Source organism: Saprolegnia diclina (genome assembly GCF_000281045.1).
Source record: "Saprolegnia diclina VS20 unplaced genomic scaffold supercont1.10, whole genome shotgun sequence".
NCBI lineage: Eukaryota > Oomycota > Saprolegniomycetes > Saprolegniales > Saprolegniaceae > Saprolegnia > Saprolegnia diclina.
Genome location: NW_008246077.1, coordinates 149,923 through 167,139, shown reverse-complemented (window position 1 = coordinate 167,139; position 17,217 = coordinate 149,923). Strand labels below are relative to the sequence as shown.

The 17,217-nt window shown below is 60.2% G+C and overlaps 12 protein-coding genes across 14 annotated transcripts; 5 read left to right on the top strand and 7 right to left on the bottom strand.

Annotated features, from left to right (window-relative positions):
• Positions 1-110: 110 nt before the first annotated feature.
• SDRG_04059 (hypothetical protein) lies at positions 111-1,217 on the top strand (the record flags this gene model as incomplete). Its single annotated transcript, XM_008609712.1, has 1 exon — positions 111-1,217. The coding sequence occupies one exon, from the start codon at positions 111-113 to the stop codon at positions 1,215-1,217; it is 1,107 nt and encodes a 368-aa protein (XP_008607934.1).
• SDRG_04058 (hypothetical protein) lies at positions 1,211-1,880 on the bottom strand. The gene has a single exon (XM_008609711.1). It carries the CDS (start codon positions 1,851-1,853, stop codon positions 1,260-1,262), a length of 594 nt encoding a protein of 197 aa, XP_008607933.1. The 5' UTR covers positions 1,854-1,880; the 3' UTR covers positions 1,211-1,259.
• Positions 1,881-1,992: 112 nt separating this feature from the next.
• Positions 1,993-3,552, top strand: SDRG_04057 (hypothetical protein; the record flags this gene model as incomplete). The annotated part of the gene is made up of 6 exons (XM_008609710.1): positions 1,993-2,343; positions 2,390-2,691; positions 2,743-3,133; positions 3,183-3,257; positions 3,305-3,368; positions 3,416-3,552. The coding sequence occupies 6 exons, from the start codon at positions 1,993-1,995 to the stop codon at positions 3,550-3,552; spliced, it is 1,320 nt and encodes a 439-aa protein (XP_008607932.1).
• A 6-nt stretch (positions 3,553-3,558) lies between these two features.
• On the bottom strand, positions 3,559-5,198 carry SDRG_04056 (hypothetical protein; the record flags this gene model as incomplete). Its single annotated transcript, XM_008609709.1, has 10 exons — positions 3,559-3,625; positions 3,668-3,757; positions 3,799-3,942; positions 3,990-4,114; positions 4,162-4,271; positions 4,316-4,417; positions 4,468-4,548; positions 4,590-4,698; positions 4,739-4,881; positions 4,928-5,198. The coding sequence occupies 10 exons, from the start codon at positions 5,196-5,198 to the stop codon at positions 3,559-3,561; spliced, it is 1,242 nt and encodes a 413-aa protein (XP_008607931.1).
• A 56-nt stretch (positions 5,199-5,254) lies between these two features.
• Positions 5,255-6,357, bottom strand: SDRG_04055 (hypothetical protein). The gene has a single exon (XM_008609708.1). It carries the CDS (start codon positions 6,296-6,298, stop codon positions 5,303-5,305), a length of 996 nt encoding a protein of 331 aa, XP_008607930.1. The 5' UTR covers positions 6,299-6,357; the 3' UTR covers positions 5,255-5,302.
• A 287-nt stretch (positions 6,358-6,644) lies between these two features.
• Positions 6,645-7,476, bottom strand: SDRG_04054 (hypothetical protein). Its single transcript, XM_008609707.1, has 3 exons — positions 6,956-7,476; positions 6,790-6,908; positions 6,645-6,741 (listed from the first exon to the last, which is right to left on the bottom strand). Exons 1-3 carry the CDS (start codon positions 7,445-7,447, stop codon positions 6,678-6,680), a joined length of 675 nt encoding a protein of 224 aa, XP_008607929.1. The 5' UTR covers positions 7,448-7,476; the 3' UTR covers positions 6,645-6,677.
• Positions 7,477-7,527: 51 nt separating this feature from the next.
• Positions 7,528-9,186, bottom strand: SDRG_04053 (hypothetical protein). Its single transcript, XM_008609706.1, has 2 exons — positions 8,218-9,186; positions 7,528-8,166 (listed from the first exon to the last, which is right to left on the bottom strand). The coding sequence occupies exons 1-2, from the start codon at positions 9,138-9,140 to the stop codon at positions 7,566-7,568; spliced, it is 1,524 nt and encodes a 507-aa protein (XP_008607928.1). The 5' UTR covers positions 9,141-9,186; the 3' UTR covers positions 7,528-7,565.
• A 296-nt stretch (positions 9,187-9,482) lies between these two features.
• Positions 9,483-11,591, top strand: SDRG_04052 (hypothetical protein). The gene is made up of 5 exons (XM_008609705.1): positions 9,483-10,311; positions 10,356-10,764; positions 10,813-11,155; positions 11,201-11,318; positions 11,362-11,591. Exons 1-5 carry the CDS (start codon positions 9,524-9,526, stop codon positions 11,546-11,548), a joined length of 1,845 nt encoding a protein of 614 aa, XP_008607927.1. The 5' UTR covers positions 9,483-9,523; the 3' UTR covers positions 11,549-11,591.
• SDRG_04051 lies at positions 11,536-12,440 on the bottom strand. Of its 2 annotated transcripts, XM_008609703.1 has the most exons (5): positions 12,340-12,440; positions 12,210-12,292; positions 12,133-12,135; positions 12,013-12,087; positions 11,536-11,965 (listed from the first exon to the last, which is right to left on the bottom strand). In XM_008609703.1, the coding sequence occupies exons 2-5, from the start codon at positions 12,288-12,290 to the stop codon at positions 11,642-11,644; spliced, it is 483 nt and encodes a 160-aa protein (XP_008607925.1). In that variant the 5' UTR covers positions 12,291-12,292; positions 12,340-12,440; the 3' UTR covers positions 11,536-11,641. The 2 variants fall into 2 exon arrangements, with proteins under 2 accessions (XP_008607925.1, XP_008607926.1); XM_008609704.1 differs by having other exon boundaries at positions 12,133-12,292.
• Positions 12,441-12,598: 158 nt separating this feature from the next.
• Positions 12,599-15,269, top strand: SDRG_04050 (hypothetical protein). The gene is made up of 9 exons (XM_008609702.1): positions 12,599-13,061; positions 13,109-13,195; positions 13,242-13,372; positions 13,417-13,612; positions 13,660-13,815; positions 13,865-13,993; positions 14,039-14,160; positions 14,202-14,437; positions 14,489-15,269. Exons 1-9 carry the CDS (start codon positions 13,017-13,019, stop codon positions 15,229-15,231), a joined length of 1,845 nt encoding a protein of 614 aa, XP_008607924.1. The 5' UTR covers positions 12,599-13,016; the 3' UTR covers positions 15,232-15,269.
• SDRG_04049 lies at positions 15,199-15,612 on the bottom strand. 2 transcript variants are annotated; one of them, XM_008609700.1, is made up of 3 exons: positions 15,479-15,612; positions 15,375-15,441; positions 15,199-15,325 (listed from the first exon to the last, which is right to left on the bottom strand). In XM_008609700.1, the coding sequence occupies exons 1-3, from the start codon at positions 15,573-15,575 to the stop codon at positions 15,280-15,282; spliced, it is 210 nt and encodes a 69-aa protein (XP_008607922.1). In that variant the 5' UTR covers positions 15,576-15,612; the 3' UTR covers positions 15,199-15,279. The 2 variants fall into 2 exon arrangements, with proteins under 2 accessions (XP_008607922.1, XP_008607923.1); XM_008609701.1 differs by having other exon boundaries at positions 15,199-15,441.
• Positions 15,613-15,720: 108 nt separating this feature from the next.
• SDRG_04048 (hypothetical protein) lies at positions 15,721-16,949 on the top strand. Its single transcript, XM_008609699.1, has 3 exons — positions 15,721-16,382; positions 16,430-16,601; positions 16,649-16,949. Exons 1-3 carry the CDS (start codon positions 15,729-15,731, stop codon positions 16,909-16,911), a joined length of 1,089 nt encoding a protein of 362 aa, XP_008607921.1. The 5' UTR covers positions 15,721-15,728; the 3' UTR covers positions 16,912-16,949.
• Positions 16,950-17,217: the final 268 nt, after the last annotated feature.

Genomic DNA, 17,217 nt, shown 5'->3' with positions numbered 1-17,217 from the left:
CCAGACGAAAAGATAGGGGCACGTGTGTTAGCCCATGAAACGACCCTGCGGTCACGCCGATCGGTCCATCACAATCGATCGAGCCGCGTCGAGGAAACATCGTCATCGTCATGAGCTCTGCCCCGTCGACGCCTATGATGTCGCTGCTGACGGACGACAGTCTGGTCGCTGCCCCACTTCGCCTCGAGCGCCTCAAGGCCGAGCGCATGGAGGGCCTCGGGTCGCCAACGTCGCCCGGCATGACGGCCGGCCATGCGCGGCGCGAGGCGGCGGAAGCTGCTGCATTCCACAACACACTGAGTGGCGAATCTTCGCCGGAAGATGACGGCGACAGCGACACGGATATCCCGCGCGACTGCAAGCCGAACACGGGCCGCTGGACGGACGCCGAGCACAAGCTTTTTCTAAAGGGCCTCGAGTGCTTCCCATACCGCGCGTGGAAGAAGATTGCGACGCTCATCAAGACGCGCAGCGTCGTGCAGATTCGCACGCACGCCCAAAAGTACTACCAAAAGCTCGCCAAGGAAGAGGCGAAGGGCAAGGACCGCGACTTTGCGTCGCCGTTTGGCATGGACCATGACCGCAAGGCGACATCCGCGAGCCTGAAGAAGCGCAAGTATAGCTTTGAGGACAGCCACTATTCGCGCAAGCTCTTACGCGAGCGCAAGGACGCCGACATGAAGCTCAACATGGAGGCCCTCAAGCCGCCGTGCCTCCGATCGAGCACGGCGACCGACGCGCGCGCACGCAACGTGAGCGTCGACATAAGTGTGGCGGTCAACACAAGTGGGGCACCGTCGCCGATGCTGCCGCCCCGGCGGCCTGTGACGGTCTCGCGGGGCATGGTCGCATTCGATGCGCCCATGGTCGTCGACTTTCCCGAAACCTCGGTCAAGACGGACTTTGACCCGAGCCTCGAGCGGCTCTCACCCGTGAGCGCCGATGCGATGCCGGGTACGGACGAGGACTGGTTCTCGTCGTCGTCGACGTCGGAAGTGAGCCTAAAGGACGGAACAGTGCCGGAGGGCTCGGCAGCGTCGTCGCCCGTCTCGATGATGAAGAAGAACCAATTTCTGCCCATCTACCACTGCGATGCGGCCTTTGACTTTGGCCATGACTCGACGGACCTCATTCTCTTTGAGGACGAAGCGCCGTCGGACGAGTTCGTCTTGGACCCGCAGACGTTCCTGACGTGCTACTTCAACAAGGAGTCGTGAACGCGTTGGCGCGTTTTTTGTCCGTGTCGCCACCATAATTTATTAATACACGTGCGCTTGGCCACGACGACTGTCGATCTCGTAGCTCAAGACGCTGCCTTCGTCGTCGACCACGAGGAGCTTCCATGGCACGTCGTCGTCGCCGATGGCCGCAAGGAGTGCTGTTGCATGAGGCATCGCTGCATCCCACGCAAACACGGCGACGCGGAAGAGCGGCCATGGCGTCATCTTCTTGCCGGCGTAGACGTCGTACGCGATGTGGATGGCAGTTGCCGTCGACACTTGCGGCGACGGCGTCCTCGCATGGCGCATAGGGTAAAACTTGCGGTCGCGCAGGAAGCAGTAGGCCTCTCGGCAGGCGCGAGGCGTGTACTTCTCGAGGTGCGCGCAGACGTCGCGCAGTGGCAGGGCGGTCTCGCTGTCAACCGTTGTCACGTCGAGGACCCCGCGGTGCGCCAAGCACCACGCTTCCTCGGGATGCAGGCAGAGCCGAGGGCCGTCGCGGAAGCCGACGTGGAAGAGCGTCTTGCCGCGCTGCTGGAGCACGGTCGTGACGCCGGTCGCGAGGTCGAGGCGCCCACTTGACCGCGTCTTGACCGGGTTCGTCTCGGTGGCGGCCAGCGCCGTGTAATCCATGGCTTGCAGCGGTTGCGAGATTTCAAGATTTTGGACTCGCATACAGAATTCCTGTGCACCAAACGAAACGAAACTCAAAACCATTTTTTTCATTTTTTTTCATTTTCTTTTTTCGAGTTCCCATTTTCACATTGGCAGCATGTCGGGCCGGAAGCGCAAGCCCGACGACGTCAAGGCGCAGCCGTCGATCTCGGGCTTCTTCTCCCCGCGGTCGTCGCTTGATGGGTCGCAGCCGATGATGGACGCGTTCTTCTCGCCTTCGTCCCGCGCCAAGCGCGCGTCCTTGGCCTCGGTGGACCTCTCTACGCCGCCGCCACGTCCACCACCGGCCACGCGCATCGACGCCAGTGGTGTCATTAGCATCGAGGAAGACGACGATGACGATAAGGACGCGGTCAGCATTGTGACGCCCCAGCGGCTGCGCCTCGACAATGACCAAAAGCCCTTTACGCCATCGTCGACGGTCAAGTCGCGCATGAACAACTCGCTCGTCCGTCCTTTCTCGTCGCAAGGACCACGCCTCATGGCTTACGTAGGTCTTTGACCTCAACACATCGCTCAAGACGAGCAACCCGGAGATCGCGCATGCAGCGCTGCGCTCGCTCGTCGCGCTCGGGAAGGAGTACCCGACGGCCATGACGTTCTCGCAGTGCCTCGAGGTCATAGAGGACTCGAAGCCGTCGTACGACCGCGCAGTCGACATCTGCGCGTCCTTGACTTTTGTCTTTGACCAAGCGTCGCTCTGCAATACGTCGCTCGAGTACCCGGACCGCTGGGAGATCATGGCGTCGCTCCTCGAGACAGCCGCGACCAAGACGATGAACGCTGTCTGGGATCGGTGCGTTCTCGTTGCTTCTTGCATGATGCGGACGATAAGGACGATGCGTAGGACGCTCATTGTGCTGCAGTTCTTTGTCTACATCTTGCGCCGGGACATGCTCATCTGCGAGTCGCGCTATGCGGCGACGAACCGCCGCTGGCTGCAGCACGCGCGCATCTACGCGCTCTTGAACGCCTCCAAGGCGCCCAAGGCGAAAGGCGCGCGCGTCGCCAACCACGGCATTCTCCAAGCCATCGACATGATCCTCCAGCTCTGGAAGCGCGTCTATGACTCTGGCACATGCAAGCCGGACGACGACGACGCCAAGGAGACGTGCGTCGCGACGTTGCGGCTTCTCGAGATGCTCCTGAGCGTCACCGACCAGATTGAAAATTGTCTCCAGCGCGTTCTGAGCGGCGTCGCCGACTTGTCGCGGTCGACGCGCCACACCTTTCTCCAGGTGCTTCAGCTTCGCAGCGTCCGCATTAGCTCACACACTTAACTCGTAGACGCTGCAAGCCCCGTCACTCAAAACGTTTCTTGCCACGTCCCACCTCGGCCGCATCAAGTCGACGCGCAGCAAGGTACGCGAGACCGGTCTCGAGCATCCCCTCTTCACGAGCGGGCGTAGGAGCACGAGTGGTTCCTTGCCATCGTCGAAGGCCAAGTCATCGCCAAGTACGAGTCCCAGGCCGGTACAAGTGCGATACTCCAACACCAATGCATGAATGGCTATGCGTAGGCGCGACGGCGGCCACCAACGACAGCCACATCAAAGAGCTCCAACACTACGCTGCATTGCACGCCGAGGCGTTCTTAAGCGGCGGCGGCACCGAGAGCCCAGTCGCGACGCTCTTTCGCGCCGTGCTGCACAAGTAGGTAGACTCAGAGCGCAAACGTGTCGTCGACGCCGCGGAGCGTCTGCATGTCGTACATGGAGACGAGGCCGGCGCTACGCAGCTGCGTGACCCTGGTCATCGTAACGCATTAATACCTGTCGCTGACAGCGAGCAAGTTGACGTTGTCGACGGCAAAGTCGCCGCTCGTCTTGCGCGTCGGGTCCATGTGGACGGGGAAAAACTCACTACGCCAGAGGTTGGAGATAAGCAGTCGGTCGTAGCGTACATGGAGCAGCGGGTCGGGTGCAAGCACGACGCCCGAGAGAGGTCAGCGATCGCGAAGCCGCCGAGGCCAAAGAGGGCGACGTCGCCGCAGAGCGATTTGCGCACTTCACCGACCGTGTGGAGGGGCGACTGTACCATGAGGTAGCTACAAGAGCACCCCTTTAAAATACGAGTGGAAGCGCATGCGTGTACCAAGCATCGTGCGCCGGCAGTTTGCGCACATCGAGAAAGGCGAGGTGCCCCTTTTCGTACGCCAAGACCACGTCGTGCTCGGACGCGTAGTCGTGGGCGTAGAGACCGCCCGTGACTTCAAAGCGCTACTCGAATGAAATAAGAACGGAGCACAAGAGCTCCAAGTCGGTACAAAGAGCGAGGGCGACGCCACGTTGAGCTGCCCCGACGCCGACTTGACGCGGATGTCGGCCATGCTATACGCGCCGCCGTCCGTCGTCCAGCTCACGCGGTGCGCGGTGCCTACTCGGTATGAGAGAAAGGGATGCAGACAGCGAGATATGGACCATCGGGGATCCAGCGCAAACTGCTCACGACGTCCCGCGCGTCGAATTTGAGGAGCACGTCGGCGCAGTCGAGGTCCGTCATGCACACTGTCTCGTCAAACCCTAATCTCCGATGCATCATGTCGAGGGTTTGTGTTCAAGCGGCAACGTACCCCCCGAGAGAACCTGCCGGGCGTTGGCGGGGCACACGGCGAGCTCGCGGATGAGATTCGAGTGCGTCATCGTGATGGGGGCTACGCAAACCATCGCGGATGGGGCCGAGCAAAGTGTGTACCTTGGAGATGGCACTCGGCGGCAGTTGCGCCGACATGCAGCACTTGGAGGTCCTTGCCAACTGCGAGGACGATTGCGTGGGGCTCGATCCACTGCAGGTCACGGACCGCCTACACGAGACGATGAGGCGCGACAGGTGAGGTTGCATACGTGGCGCAGGGGCAGGAACCCATGGTCTGGCGACCGAAAGTTGGAGACGAAGAGACCGTGCTCGGTCGCAAACGAGTCGGTCGGACTCGCCTCCGAGCCGACAACGAGCAAGCCGTCGTGGCGAAACGCGGGCTTGGAGAGACCTACAAAATACCATCAAGTCGGGCCCAACACTGAAGGTTGAAGTACTGCCGCCGGACGGGTGCATCGGAAGCGTGAGTGGTCCCGTGACCGGCGCGTCCGCGTTTGGCGGCGGTGGGAACGACGCCGACGAGTCACCGAGGTCAGCCACTTGCATCACCTGGAGCCACAGCGACGGGTCTTCGTCCTTGCACGCGTTGGCCGCGACCCGGTGTGCGACTTGCGGTGGCGACGGGTCCGCTGCATGCAGGGACGACTCGTCCGGAAACATCGTTGTCCAGAGCTCCTCCTCATCGAGGTAGTCGGAGGTCGAGAGCATGCTCGGGCGCTGTTGCATGTTTGTCGACTCTGTTGGAGCGTTGACTAGCTGGCCTTTTTCTCAACGCGATGAAAAATGTACACAATTGTATTGACAGACGCATGTTAGACAGTGCAGATGTTGCTGTCGATCGAATGCGTCGGAAGGAGCTGCTCCTGGACGTGGCCCTCGACCATGCTCACGTAGTAGACCTTGGCGTCGGCGCGCGCAGTGACGGCGCGGATCGGCTCGGCGTCCTCAAAGTAAATACCTGCATCGTCGTCGCAGGCGTACCCGGGCTTGAGCTCCCCGGTCGAAATGAGCTTTTGGTACAGCGGTCGCCGGTGCGGCTCCGAGTCGTAGTGCGGGCAGTGGCTGCCCGGTAGAAACCCGAGACACTTGACCGTCGAGAGCCGCTTGGGGCGCGAGTCGGTCGTGCCTTCCTCGAACCAGCAGAGCGCGCCCGCACCCGAGCCGCAGAGAATAATCCCTTTGTCCCAAGCGTGTTTGAGAATCTCGTCGAGGCCATGGGCTTTCCAGATCGCTTGCTGGTTGACCGTGTTGCCGCTCGAGCAGACGATCGCGTCCATGGAGAGGAGGACTTCGTCCCAGTCGCGCGCCTGCTTGGCGCTGCTGAGGAAGCTCAACTGCACGTGCGGCTCGACGTTCAAGGCCGCGCAGTCTTCGTAAAACTGGACAATCTTGTCTTGGCTGTCGCCGGCGGCAGTCGGCAAGAAGCAGATGCGCGGCCGTGCTTTGCCTGTGAGCGCCACCACGTACTTGAGGTACGTGCTATTGAAGCCGCCGCCCGATATGAGGATCTTGCGCTTCTTGTTGGAGATCTTTTGCACCTTGCGCGGGACGCCCGAGTCGTCGTCGTGGCCCGCCGACATCATCTCGTTCCAGCGAAGAAGGTACTTGTTGCGCCCAGCGAGGTCGATCTCCTTGCATTTGGACGCGAGGTGGTGGATCATGCGCTTCGGCTCCGACTTCATCTCGATCCGGCACCACGTGCAGATGCAGGACCGCGGCTTGCCCGTCGACTCGTCAAAGTCGGCCCAGACGCCGTCGCGCGGGCGGCCGCCCTTGGGCTTGGTCGGCGGCGGCGGCGTCGCGTCCATACTGCTGAAGTTGACGGAAATTAAACCCACGGCTGGCGTGGGCAAAACCTTCGACCTCCGGCTTTTTCCCCGGGTGGGACATGCCACTGAGTATCGCCTATTGTGCCGATTCACATCATTGAGTTCGGCAAACGCCACATTTTGTCTGCGGCATATGCCATATCTGAGATGCTGATGTTCCCCCAACTATCTCGCTGTCGCTCCATCAAGGCAATGGTTTCGATCGCGGTCGCGACACCAAGCAACAGGACGGAATGGACCAGAGCGCAGCGCTCGCCGAGTACTACTGCGTGCTAGAATCGTACGTAGCTCATATTGCTGCATCGAGCTGGGGCAAGACGACGGATGCAGAGAAGAAGACACGGGGTGAGTTGTAGGTTTACGCGTTGTTGAATTTGCTCTCCTGGGAAATACGCACAACGGCGAGGACGCTATCGATGGCTCTACGTGGTGATGAGCATGCTTGTTCGGTGACATGGTGTGATGCTTACCGTCTGCAGATCTCCGAGCAGGCAAAGTACTGCTCTTCCGAGAGCACGCCAGACGTCATCGAGGTCAAGATGCCGTCGTTGTTGCCGCAACACGCCGTTGTGACCGTGGCTGCCGCCGTCTACATGCAGGTTAGGATACCTCGAATGATCGTCGTCGTCGTCGCACCTCGCCCTCGGAGCGCGACGGGTCCAAGCACAGCTGGCCGTCTTCAAGGATCGAGCACGTGATTGCGCCAACGATGCTGCGCATGGGCACACCGGCGTCGATGAGCGCGAGGTTGACGGCGTTGATGGCCACGGCGAGAAGCGCGCCGTCGTCCTCGACGACCTGCACCGTGATGCTAACGACTGCACGGGGAAAGTTCTCGAGCACGATGATCGGCTCGAACGTCTCGCGCAAAATCATCTCGTACTCCTTGTCGCGCGCGGACGGCGCGCCCTTCTCGGCCTTGAACGTCACTTCGAGCGTCGCGCCGGACGACTTCTCCTGGCGCCGGAGCTTGGCCGCCGCGGGGCCCGAGACGGACGCCAGCACCGACGTCGTGCCATGGTTGAAGCGCGCAGAGCCGTCGGCGCGGTTGAGCAGGCTCTGCTCGCAGGCGAGCGGGCGGATCTCTTGGACCAGTCGGCCGTCCTCGCGGCGATCCGGCGTTGCCATCTTGTAAATAGTTGGTCGCTAAACACAAATCTTTTCGACCAATCATATTGCGCAATTGCTTCCACCAATGGCCGTGCGCCAAACGCGATCATCCACGAACGTGAAATTGATTGTTACATTAGCACTCGCGGGCTGGCGCCCAGGTCTTGAAGGTGCGGTCCCAGCCCGCCGAGACGTAGTGCGTCTCGTCCGGCGCCATGTCGAGCGACATGACCTTGCCGTCATGGCCTTTCAGCACGGAGAGGCAGGTCCAGTTGCGCGACCGCCACAGCTTCATCGACCCATCAAACGACGCCGACGCAAGCACCTCGCCCGACGAAGAGTAGCACACCGTGGACACCATCGCGTCATGCGCAGGCACGACGTAGATGTTTTGGCGCTTGCGCAGATCCCAAACGCGGATCGTGTGGTCGTCACTGCCCGTCGCCAACACGTGCCCGTTGGGGTGCCAGCTCATGGACACGATCTGCTTGGCGTGGCCCTGGAGCGGCAAGATCGCTTTCCCCGACCGAATGTCCCAGATACGCCCGAGGCCATTGAGGTCCCCCGTGGCCATGAGCGCGCCGTCGGGCTGCGCCGCGATCGCATACACTTCACGGTAGTGGCCTTCCTGGAAGAGGAGCTCCGTGCCCCGCTCAATGTCCCAGAGCCGCCACGAGTGGTCAAAACTCGTTGTTGCGAGGTACGTGCCGAGCGGATGAAACGCGATTTGGCCCAGCCTACGCACCAAGATGAGCCATTTCCATGTCGAAAATCGGAGGTTTTCGTACCGGTTTTGGTGCCCCTTGAGCGTCATGGCCAGCGCGTTGCCCTTCCAGATCTTGGCCGTGCCATCGGCCGCCCCCGAAGCCAAGATCGGGCTCTCGGTCGTCGACGCCGGGTGCCACGCAAGGCCCGTGATGCGATCCGTGTGCCCCGTCAACGTGTGCACGAGGTCGCACGACTTGCTGTTCCAGATCTTGACGTTCGAGCTCCACGACCCCGTTGCCAGAAGACTTGCGTCGGGCGAAAACTTGACGTGCGAGAGCGGCCGGACGTCTGCGAGCTGACTCGCGTTCAGGCTCGTTTCTTGCGCCTCGCGGTACAGCTGCGCCGCGTGCTTGTCAGCATCAAAGACGGTTCCTTCCATTTGCGCGCGCTCTTGCTGAAGCCGCGCGCTCGTGCTCACCATCGAGTGCTTGAACATGGCGTGGCGGGCGACCTTGAGGTCGTTCGTCTTGAGCGGCACGTAGAAAAGCTGGTCTTCAACCGCAACCTTCTTCTCCTTCTCGTACCCGACTAGCTCGGAAGCAGCAGCGTTTGCTTTGGCCTGCGCCGCGACGATCATGTCGACGTCGCCCGCGAGCTGGAGGGCGCCGAGGAGATCGCGAAGACGCGCCCGACGATCTTCGGGCTTCTCGCCGAACAATGTGATGGGCTCGCCAAGGCTACGCAGCTGCTGGATGACTTCTTCGGTGCGCGTCGGCACTTGGATCAAGCGCGCGCGGCGCTCGGTCTCGAGCCGCCGGAGCTGCTCCGCATGCTTCTCCTGGGCCAGTCGACTCGTCTCCGAGAGCTCAAGCACCTCCTTCTCGCCCGAGTTGCCCGTGTTGATATTACCCGCGCGGATACCAGCCTGGACGGAGCTAGAGCCCGCGCCGACGATGCTGCTCGCAGAGAGCGCGCCAAAGTGGATCGTCGATCGCTCGGCCATCGCTGCTGCTGGTCCTGCGGCAAACAATGGGACCGCTCGCGGCTTGTTATCCGGATCCGTTTAAGCTAAAACCCACGGAGTGATTTAACGCCTCCATAACCGGTTAAACGGAACAGCCCAAATGTGCCACCGGTACTGCAAGTGCAGTGAAAGTGGTCTATGTTCCAACGTCAGCGCGAGGAGGTTGAGCAACTGTCGTCATCGAATCCCCACGTCGTATCCTGCACAGCACCTTGCTGGCGATCGTGTTTACGCAGAAAGTAGCTTTAACGTTGTTTACGCAACGGTTTAAACGTCGTTGGTCAAATTATTTTCGTCCGAAGCTTGATGTTTGTATACCAACGTCGAATCCATTGCGCGAGCTTTGGCGATCTAAATTTTGCATGTTCGGGCCGGCGTGGTTCGAAGCCCATCGGAAGCCGGCGCCAGCGCCCGTGGCCAAGACCAAGGTCCCGTTCGACCGACAGTCGTTCGTCGCCGACGTCAAGGCCGCGGTCGAGGACACGGACCAGCACCACGACGCGGGCTTTGTCTGGGAGTACAAGCGGCGGCGCGACTTTGCGGCGAGCGTCATTGCCTCGTACAGCGCGTTCACCGACGAGCAGAAGCTCGACATGCTCTTGGCGCTCGCCGTGGACCTCGGCAGCCAAGACATGTCGCTGCTCGTGCGGTCGCTGCCATCGCTGCTGCGGGCGCACCTTGTGTTCCAGGTGCTCGCAGCCGCGCTCGGCTTCAACCCGCCAACGGACCTCGACACGTACAAGCACGTCAAGCACGGCCTCGTGCCTGTGCCCGAGCACTTTTGCATCCTTCTCGGGTCAGTTCCAAACGGCTATGCGTTTCTATTGCAGCTGCGCTCGGACCTCTCGCTCGGGCTCAAGAAGTACCATCGCATCTTGCCGACGCACGAGGTGAACGCGCTCATGTACCTCGACTTGCTTTTGCGCGATCTCTTTGCGACGCAGTCGGGTGTGCACTTTCGAAGCATCGATTTGGTGCTGGAGAACGCCGAGACGATCGCGGTCGTGCTCCAGAAGGAGCGTGTGCACCGCATGCGCAACTGGGACGACCTCGAGCAGCGGTTGTCGGGGCCCAACCGGCGCTGCTATGGCATGTTCCACTCCAACTTGCCGCACCAGCCGCTCGTCTTTCTCGAGACGATCGTGACCACGTACGATGACGCGTCCTTTTAGTCGTCATCAACGAAACGTTTAGGGAACTCTCGAGCAACATTGACAGCATTTTGTCCCCTGCGACGGGACCGCCCGTGACGACGCCGACGCACGCGATCTTTTACTCGATCTCCAACACGCACTTGGGTCTTCGCGGCTTGAACCTCGCGAGCCACTTGCTCTTCCTCACGATCACTCGCGTCGCGCGCACGTACCCCAGCGTCCATACGTTTGCGACCTTGTCGCCGGTCCCGTCGTTCCGGAGCTGGTTTAGCCACCAAGTGACGGCTAACCCGATCAAGAAGCAGAGCCACCAGCTGCTGTGGTTTACGCCCGAGAACTTTCAAGTGCTCCAAGAAGTGTTTGGCGTCAACGCGCTCTCGGCCTCCAAGTGGCTCCGCAAGCAGCTCGACGCGAACGAGTGGCACAAGAAGCCCCACGCGGCCATCTTTGTACGTCACCGCAGTACGGTTGTCATGGTTTGAGTTTGAGTTTGGTAGAAAGAGCTGGCGAAAGACGTGCTCACGCGACTCTGTCTCAACTACATTCTCTTTGAGCGCGAAGCGTGCCCCGTCGGCGAAGGCGACGATGGCCCGAACCTACGCATCGTCGACCCGGTCGCCAACTTTCACCTGCAGAACGGCGCGCAAGTCGAGCGCCTCAATTTCGACGCCGACCTCTCGAGCGCCGGCTTTGACAACGCGTATGGGCTCATGATCAACTACAAGTACTCGATCAAGAGCGTCGACGTCACGTCCATGTCGTACAAGCGCAACTCGACGGTCGCGCTCTCGCCGCCGCTACTGCCGATCCTGTGGCCGTCCCGCCACCCGATCTTTGACGGTACGAGCCTTTTCCCTACGTTCGGGCACTTGATACGACGGGTAGAGATCCAAGCGCTCGCCGCGGCCGGCGGCCCCAACATTCTGATCCTTGCCAAGCAGTACACAAAGGGCCAAGTCATCATGACCCGCGGCCAAGCGCCTCATGCCGTCTACTTTCTCTGGTACGTCAGTGTTTAATGGCGCTTGCAGTCATGGGTTATATAGCAAGGGCAAGGTCCACGTCGAGACAGCGCCACCCTGCACGCTGGACCTCGGCAGCGTCTTTGGTGAGGCCGAGATTCGGACCGGCGAGCCCGTGCGCTACACCATCCGCGCGCTGACGCTGTGCCATGTGCTCTTTGTGCGCGCAACGGACATGCAGCACGTGCGCAAGACGACTAGTCGGTTGTAAGGGTAATACATATAAGACTTATATAAAGGGGGTTGTCTGCAAACTACTACGGCCTATTCCTACGATTCCTATTGCCTACGCGCTAGCATGTGCCTAGACAAGCTTCTCCTTGCCGTCCATGGCCTGCTGCGCTGCTGCGGCGGCTTCTTCGCGGTCGAGCGCAGCGATCTCTTCCTTGGTGAGGAAGCGGCCGCCGGGCCCGCGCGGTCGTCGCATCGCGTGCTTGTGGCGCGACGCATGCAGGAAGGCCTTGCGCTGGCGGGCGTTGCCGAGCTTTGCCTCGAGCTTTGCCCGCTGCTGGCGGCGGACCATGATGCGATGGTACTGCTTGGCGTTGACATACACGGGCTCTTCCTCGACCATCTCGCCGCCGCCGGGCAACGGCATGCGTGAGAACATAGGGTGAGACTGCATTTGCTACCACGCCGGTCAGGCCTCTCAGGACGCGACCGCAAGGCGCGTACCATGTAGGTGGGCGGCATGATCATGAGGCCACTGCCGTACATCGAGCGCACTTGTTCGTTGTTTGGTTGTTGTTGCTACAAGACCATGAGTGTCTAGTAGGGACGGCAGAGGGGCATTACCATCTAGAGAGCGCAAGGCAAGAAGGAAGGCGGCGCGGGCGTGAGCGGCAGCGCAGGAGGTGAAGGAGGTCGCTTACCATCTGCAGGTACTGCTGCTGCTGTTGCTGATAGAGCGCGAGCTGCGCCGGGTCGTACGTTGCGGTGGCTTGGGCTTCCATGGCTATCACGCACCGCATTGGCTAACGCGGCAGCCAATAAAGGCCGTACCTGGGCTATACGAAGGTTGGGATTGGCGACTTGGCTTGCGCTCGACAAAGAAAACGGACGAATGAGACCTCGCGTGGAGTTAGCCAATGGTTGACTGCAGCTCGCTCCGGCATACAAAAACCAAGTCACCGCCCCCTTCGACCTTGCCCTAATCCCTTCTTCAATCGAACTCCCCTACCCCGTTTGGAGCCTTTTTTCAAATTTCAAACGTCGAAATCCGGATACTTATGCGGTATCCGGCATTTGCGCTGGCTCGCATCGGCATTCCGCACCCTGGGTCGATGCCGTGCGCCCAGGAAAGATCCGAAATAGCCCGCTCGACGATCGTCATACACTATTTACATGACATGGGCAGTGTAGATCGATACGTACCATCGACTAGACGCGAGGAGACGGGAACGGACGGGGCCAGTCATCGCCAATACCGTGATGGATTGCTGCATCGCCAAGCGGATGATGTGACGCCAAGATCGCGTCCGGATGGGTGCGGGTGAACGGCGGCGAAGGTCCGGACGGAGGCTATTTCAACGCAACGACGCGTGACGTGGAGCGCGGATGCGTCGTGCTGCACACAGTGGCACATCCAAGCAGATTGTCAAACGATGCCCGTGATGCCACGTGGACGCAGCCGGATTGGGTCCAATTAGCCTGGAGGTTTCACAGTTTGAAACGGCACCATGACCATGGCCACGCCGCTCCGCGTACTCGACCTCGAAGCGCTTGTACGCGGGCTTTCTTATCGGTCCTTCTTATTGTCGGGGTCTCCTAGCGCGTTCTCGTGACCGAAGACAATTCGAGCAAGTTTGCGGTCGATGCGCACCACCGCGGTATCGAGAAGATCGCCGACCTCTCGGGCGTAGGACCATCTACGCCACTTTGAGAACTCTGATGCTGGTCTTAAGATGCCCAAGCTCTACTCGCTCGACGTCTCGTTCAATCGCCTAACGCAGCTCGAGCACCTTCACACGGTGAAGGACCTTCGCGAGCTCAAAGCGTACAACAACCAGCTTACGTCCGCGTCGGGCCTCAAAGGGTGATGTAGCAAATGATATCGACTCGAGTTGACAGTGGAGTTAGAAACCAAAATCTCGAGGCCGTCCTTCTCAGCGACAACGTTATCGAGGCATTGCCGGAGGACTTGACAGCGCTCTTCAAGCTCAAAACACTACAGCTCCATGGCAATCGCATCAGCCGCATCGAGCACCTCAAAAATGCTCGCCACTTGACGTACTTGGACTTGAGTCGCAACCGCATTGCGGGTGCGCTTGCGACGGTACCTGTGGTCATGGCGGCACCACTGTCATCACCAATATAATCTAGGGACTCCAAACGCTCAGTGCGCTCGAGTACTTAAACGTCAGCGACAACTTACTCACGAGCATTGGCAATCTTGAGAGCTTGAAGAAGCTAGATGAGGTCAACGTGAGCGGCAACAAGCTCACGTCCCTGAGTGGCGTGTACCCGCCAAGCTTGTCGGTACGAAGCGCTGCACAGGTATAACGTCACCCGGCTGAAAATGCCCTAGGTGCTTCGGGCCGACCGCAACCAGATCGCAGATATCACGTCCCTGCCGCTGCTTCCAGCGCTCACAGAGCTGTATGTCGAAAGCAACCAGCTCCAGGATGTGAGCATCCTCGTTGAGCGTGCGCCACAGGTCGCTTGCTTGGGTTGCGCTATCCCTAATGGATCATGCGAGTAGATGGAGACGCTGGACTTGCGCAACAACCGATTGCGCTCGATTATGGACCTACGTTGCTTCCAAGCCTACGCGGCGCTCGAAGACCTTTGGCTCCGCGGCAACCCGTGCACGCTCTCGTCCACGTCCGTGTGACTTTGCAGTTGGGTCGTCTCATGCGACGTAGATATCTGGTCGACGCACTGGACTTTTTGCCGACATTGCAGTTTCTCGATGATCTCAAGCCACAGCAAATCCGGGAGAGTCCAAACCCAACCAAACTTCTCGAGGTGTTGGCGGCGCGGCCAGCAACGCCCGGTCGTCCAATCACGCCTGGGCTCAGTCGCCCATCCAGCGCGTCATCAAGCCGACCCACCACTGCCGAAGGCCGCCCGTTGATTGCTCGGCCTTCGTCGCGTGCAGGTACAGTACAGTGTTGTGTTTAAGGGCAGAAATGTGGATCGTTGCGGCTAGGACTGCAGACCAAGATGCTTACGCCGGCGGAGGTAGAAAAGGCTCAAAGCGACGTGCGCGACCGGCTTGAGAAGCTGCGGGCGATGATGGACAAGCTCTGCGGCGGCGACACGCGTCCTCGTAGCGCCGAAGTCGCGCCACACGAAACGCGCTCCACTGTGTTTGTGACGGCGACGTCCAGCGTCGACATTTACACGGTCGTGTCTGGTATTTCCGTCGAGGACACAAATAATGCACCAGTGAAAGAAGGGCCGGAACCTCTCGCCTCCGCATCCTCGATGATGACGCCGCCAAAAGCCACCCAAGCACCCAATGCAAAGGTGGCCTCGTCTCTTACGCCATGCCCACGTACGACGACGCCGCGGACGGCTGTGAAGAAGCATGACAGGGGCACGGACCCGCTCGAGGACAATGCGATTCCGATTCGACCCGCGACGGCTGCCGACACGCCACGCTGCGAGACGGGGAACCAGTCGACGCTCGACGACGCCGACGCACGGCCCGCCACTGTCGAGGAAGCCATGAAGCGCGAACTCCTCTCTGGTCTTGTGCACACAGACGAAATCGTCCTGGAAGACAATACTACGCCCACGTTTGACGACGACGACAAGGCGGTGTACGTCGACTCGGCGCGGCAGGCGGAGAAGCGGGCACATCCTACAGCTGCCGAGCGCGGCGGCTTCCGCCTCTTTCGGATACCCGCGAGTGCGAAGCGCTTCATGCAGAGCACGACCGCGACATAAGAACGTATTGTATATAAAGCATAGGATTCGTGTGTGTATTTGCGGCCTCTAGTAGGCCATCGGCGGGTCTCCGCGCAGGCTCTGCTCCATGTACCTAGCCACGCCCATGTCACGCCCTGAAGAGATGCGGCGTCGTGTCCCACTTGACGCTACGCTCGAGGACGCCGAGCTTCTGGTTCAACAACGCGAGCTTGTCGCGGGCGTCAGCGCCTACGCAGGGTGAGCGGCGTCGCGGCTCAGCGCGCACCAAAGCGGTCGAGTCCGTCCACGAGCCGCAGCATCGCGAGCTCGATGGCCGCGAGGTCGGCCCGGCGCGCCCAGTCGGTGGCCACCAGTTCGCTCATCGCGCCGCTTCCTTGTGGATCTTGCCGTCAACGCAACACGGACTTGGCAGCGTCTCATTGGCTGCTTCTGTCGAATGTATCCACATTTGGACCAATCCGGGTGCGTCGTACCACGCGAGCGATTTGTTTCGACATCACGCGCGCTGATTGGCTATGACGGCCTTCGATTATATTCCGCGCAAGGCCATTGGGCCATTTGAACGCACGCGGAAGATCTTGTGGTGCGAGGTTCGTCGCATGCGCAACGGGATGTATGCGTTGAAGACGACGCTTGAAGTTGGTCATTCTTCCATTTCCATTCACATGACCACCACCACCACCAAGTCGACGAATCCGATGGTCGCCGTCGTGGCCGGCGCCATCGCTGGCGGTATCGAGACGACTGCTACGTGGCCCATGGAGATGATCAAGACCAATTTGCAGCTCGGCACGATGAAGTTGCATTACACCAACATGCTCGGCGGATTCCGGTACCATGTTGCAACCGACGGCGTTGGGTCGCTCTACCGCGGCCTCTTGCCCGTCGTCGTCGGGTCGCTGCCCAAGTCTGGCATCCGCTTTGGCGCGTACGACTACCTCAAGCGACAGTTTGCTGACGTCAACGGCACCACGAGTGCGCTCGGGAACCTCGCCGCGGGCATGCTCGCAGGCGCGATCGAAGCGACGGTGGCCACGACACCGATCGAGACTCTCAAGACCAAACTCATTGACGCCAACGCCGGGATGCTCCACGGCGTGCGCCGCATTCTCGCCGAAGAAGGCGCGCGCGGCCTCTACCAAGGTCTCACAGCCACGATCTTGAAGCAGGTATGTTCGCTCGCGCTTTCTGTACCAAATTGACATTGCTATCCCAGGCGAGTAACCAAGGTCTCCGATTCATGTGGTTTTCGGAGTACAAAGTGCGCGTTCCCGGCCTCCTCGAGCGTCACGGCGTCGTGTACAGCGAGCTTTCGGAGGCCAAGTTGGCCGCCGTAAGCATGGTCGGCGGCATGTCGGCCGGTATCTTCAGCACCTTTGGCAACAACCGTACGTGCCACTTCCCTTCCGACGCGTTGACTCATGGCATCCTGTAGCTTTTGATGTGCTCAAGACCAAGATGCAAGGGCTGCACGGCACGCAGTACGCGAGCACGTGGGATTGCGCCAAGCACATTGCCCGAACCGAAGGTTTGAAAGGCTTTTACGCTGGCACAATCCCTCGTCTTGGCCGCGTCATTCCCGGCCAAGGCATTATCTTTATGAGTTACGACTCGATCAGCCGTCTCGTGTCGACGTACCTCGAGACGCACGAGCCAACCCTCCACGTCCACCGCGTTATCGCCGATGCCAAGGCGTAGGCTTCTTTATTTTATGCACGAATCTTTCGTCTTGTCCACTGGTGTTGAAAGAGCACGCACGCGCTAGGGTTTGCGTTACTGCCACCCCGGTATGATGCGGCCGAATCAAGACGCACGCAACCCATAAGCTACTTGCAGCTGCCAGGCGCAGCGAACACTCTCGGCGCTTCGGTAGCTGTCAAGTGTTTATCCAGCTCTGCATATGTAAGGGACCGATGAGTACCACCGAGCACATCTCTGTATGCGGCCATCACGAAGATAGTCGTTAGCTACTCCTTGACCCTTGCTAATTCTCACGGCATGTCA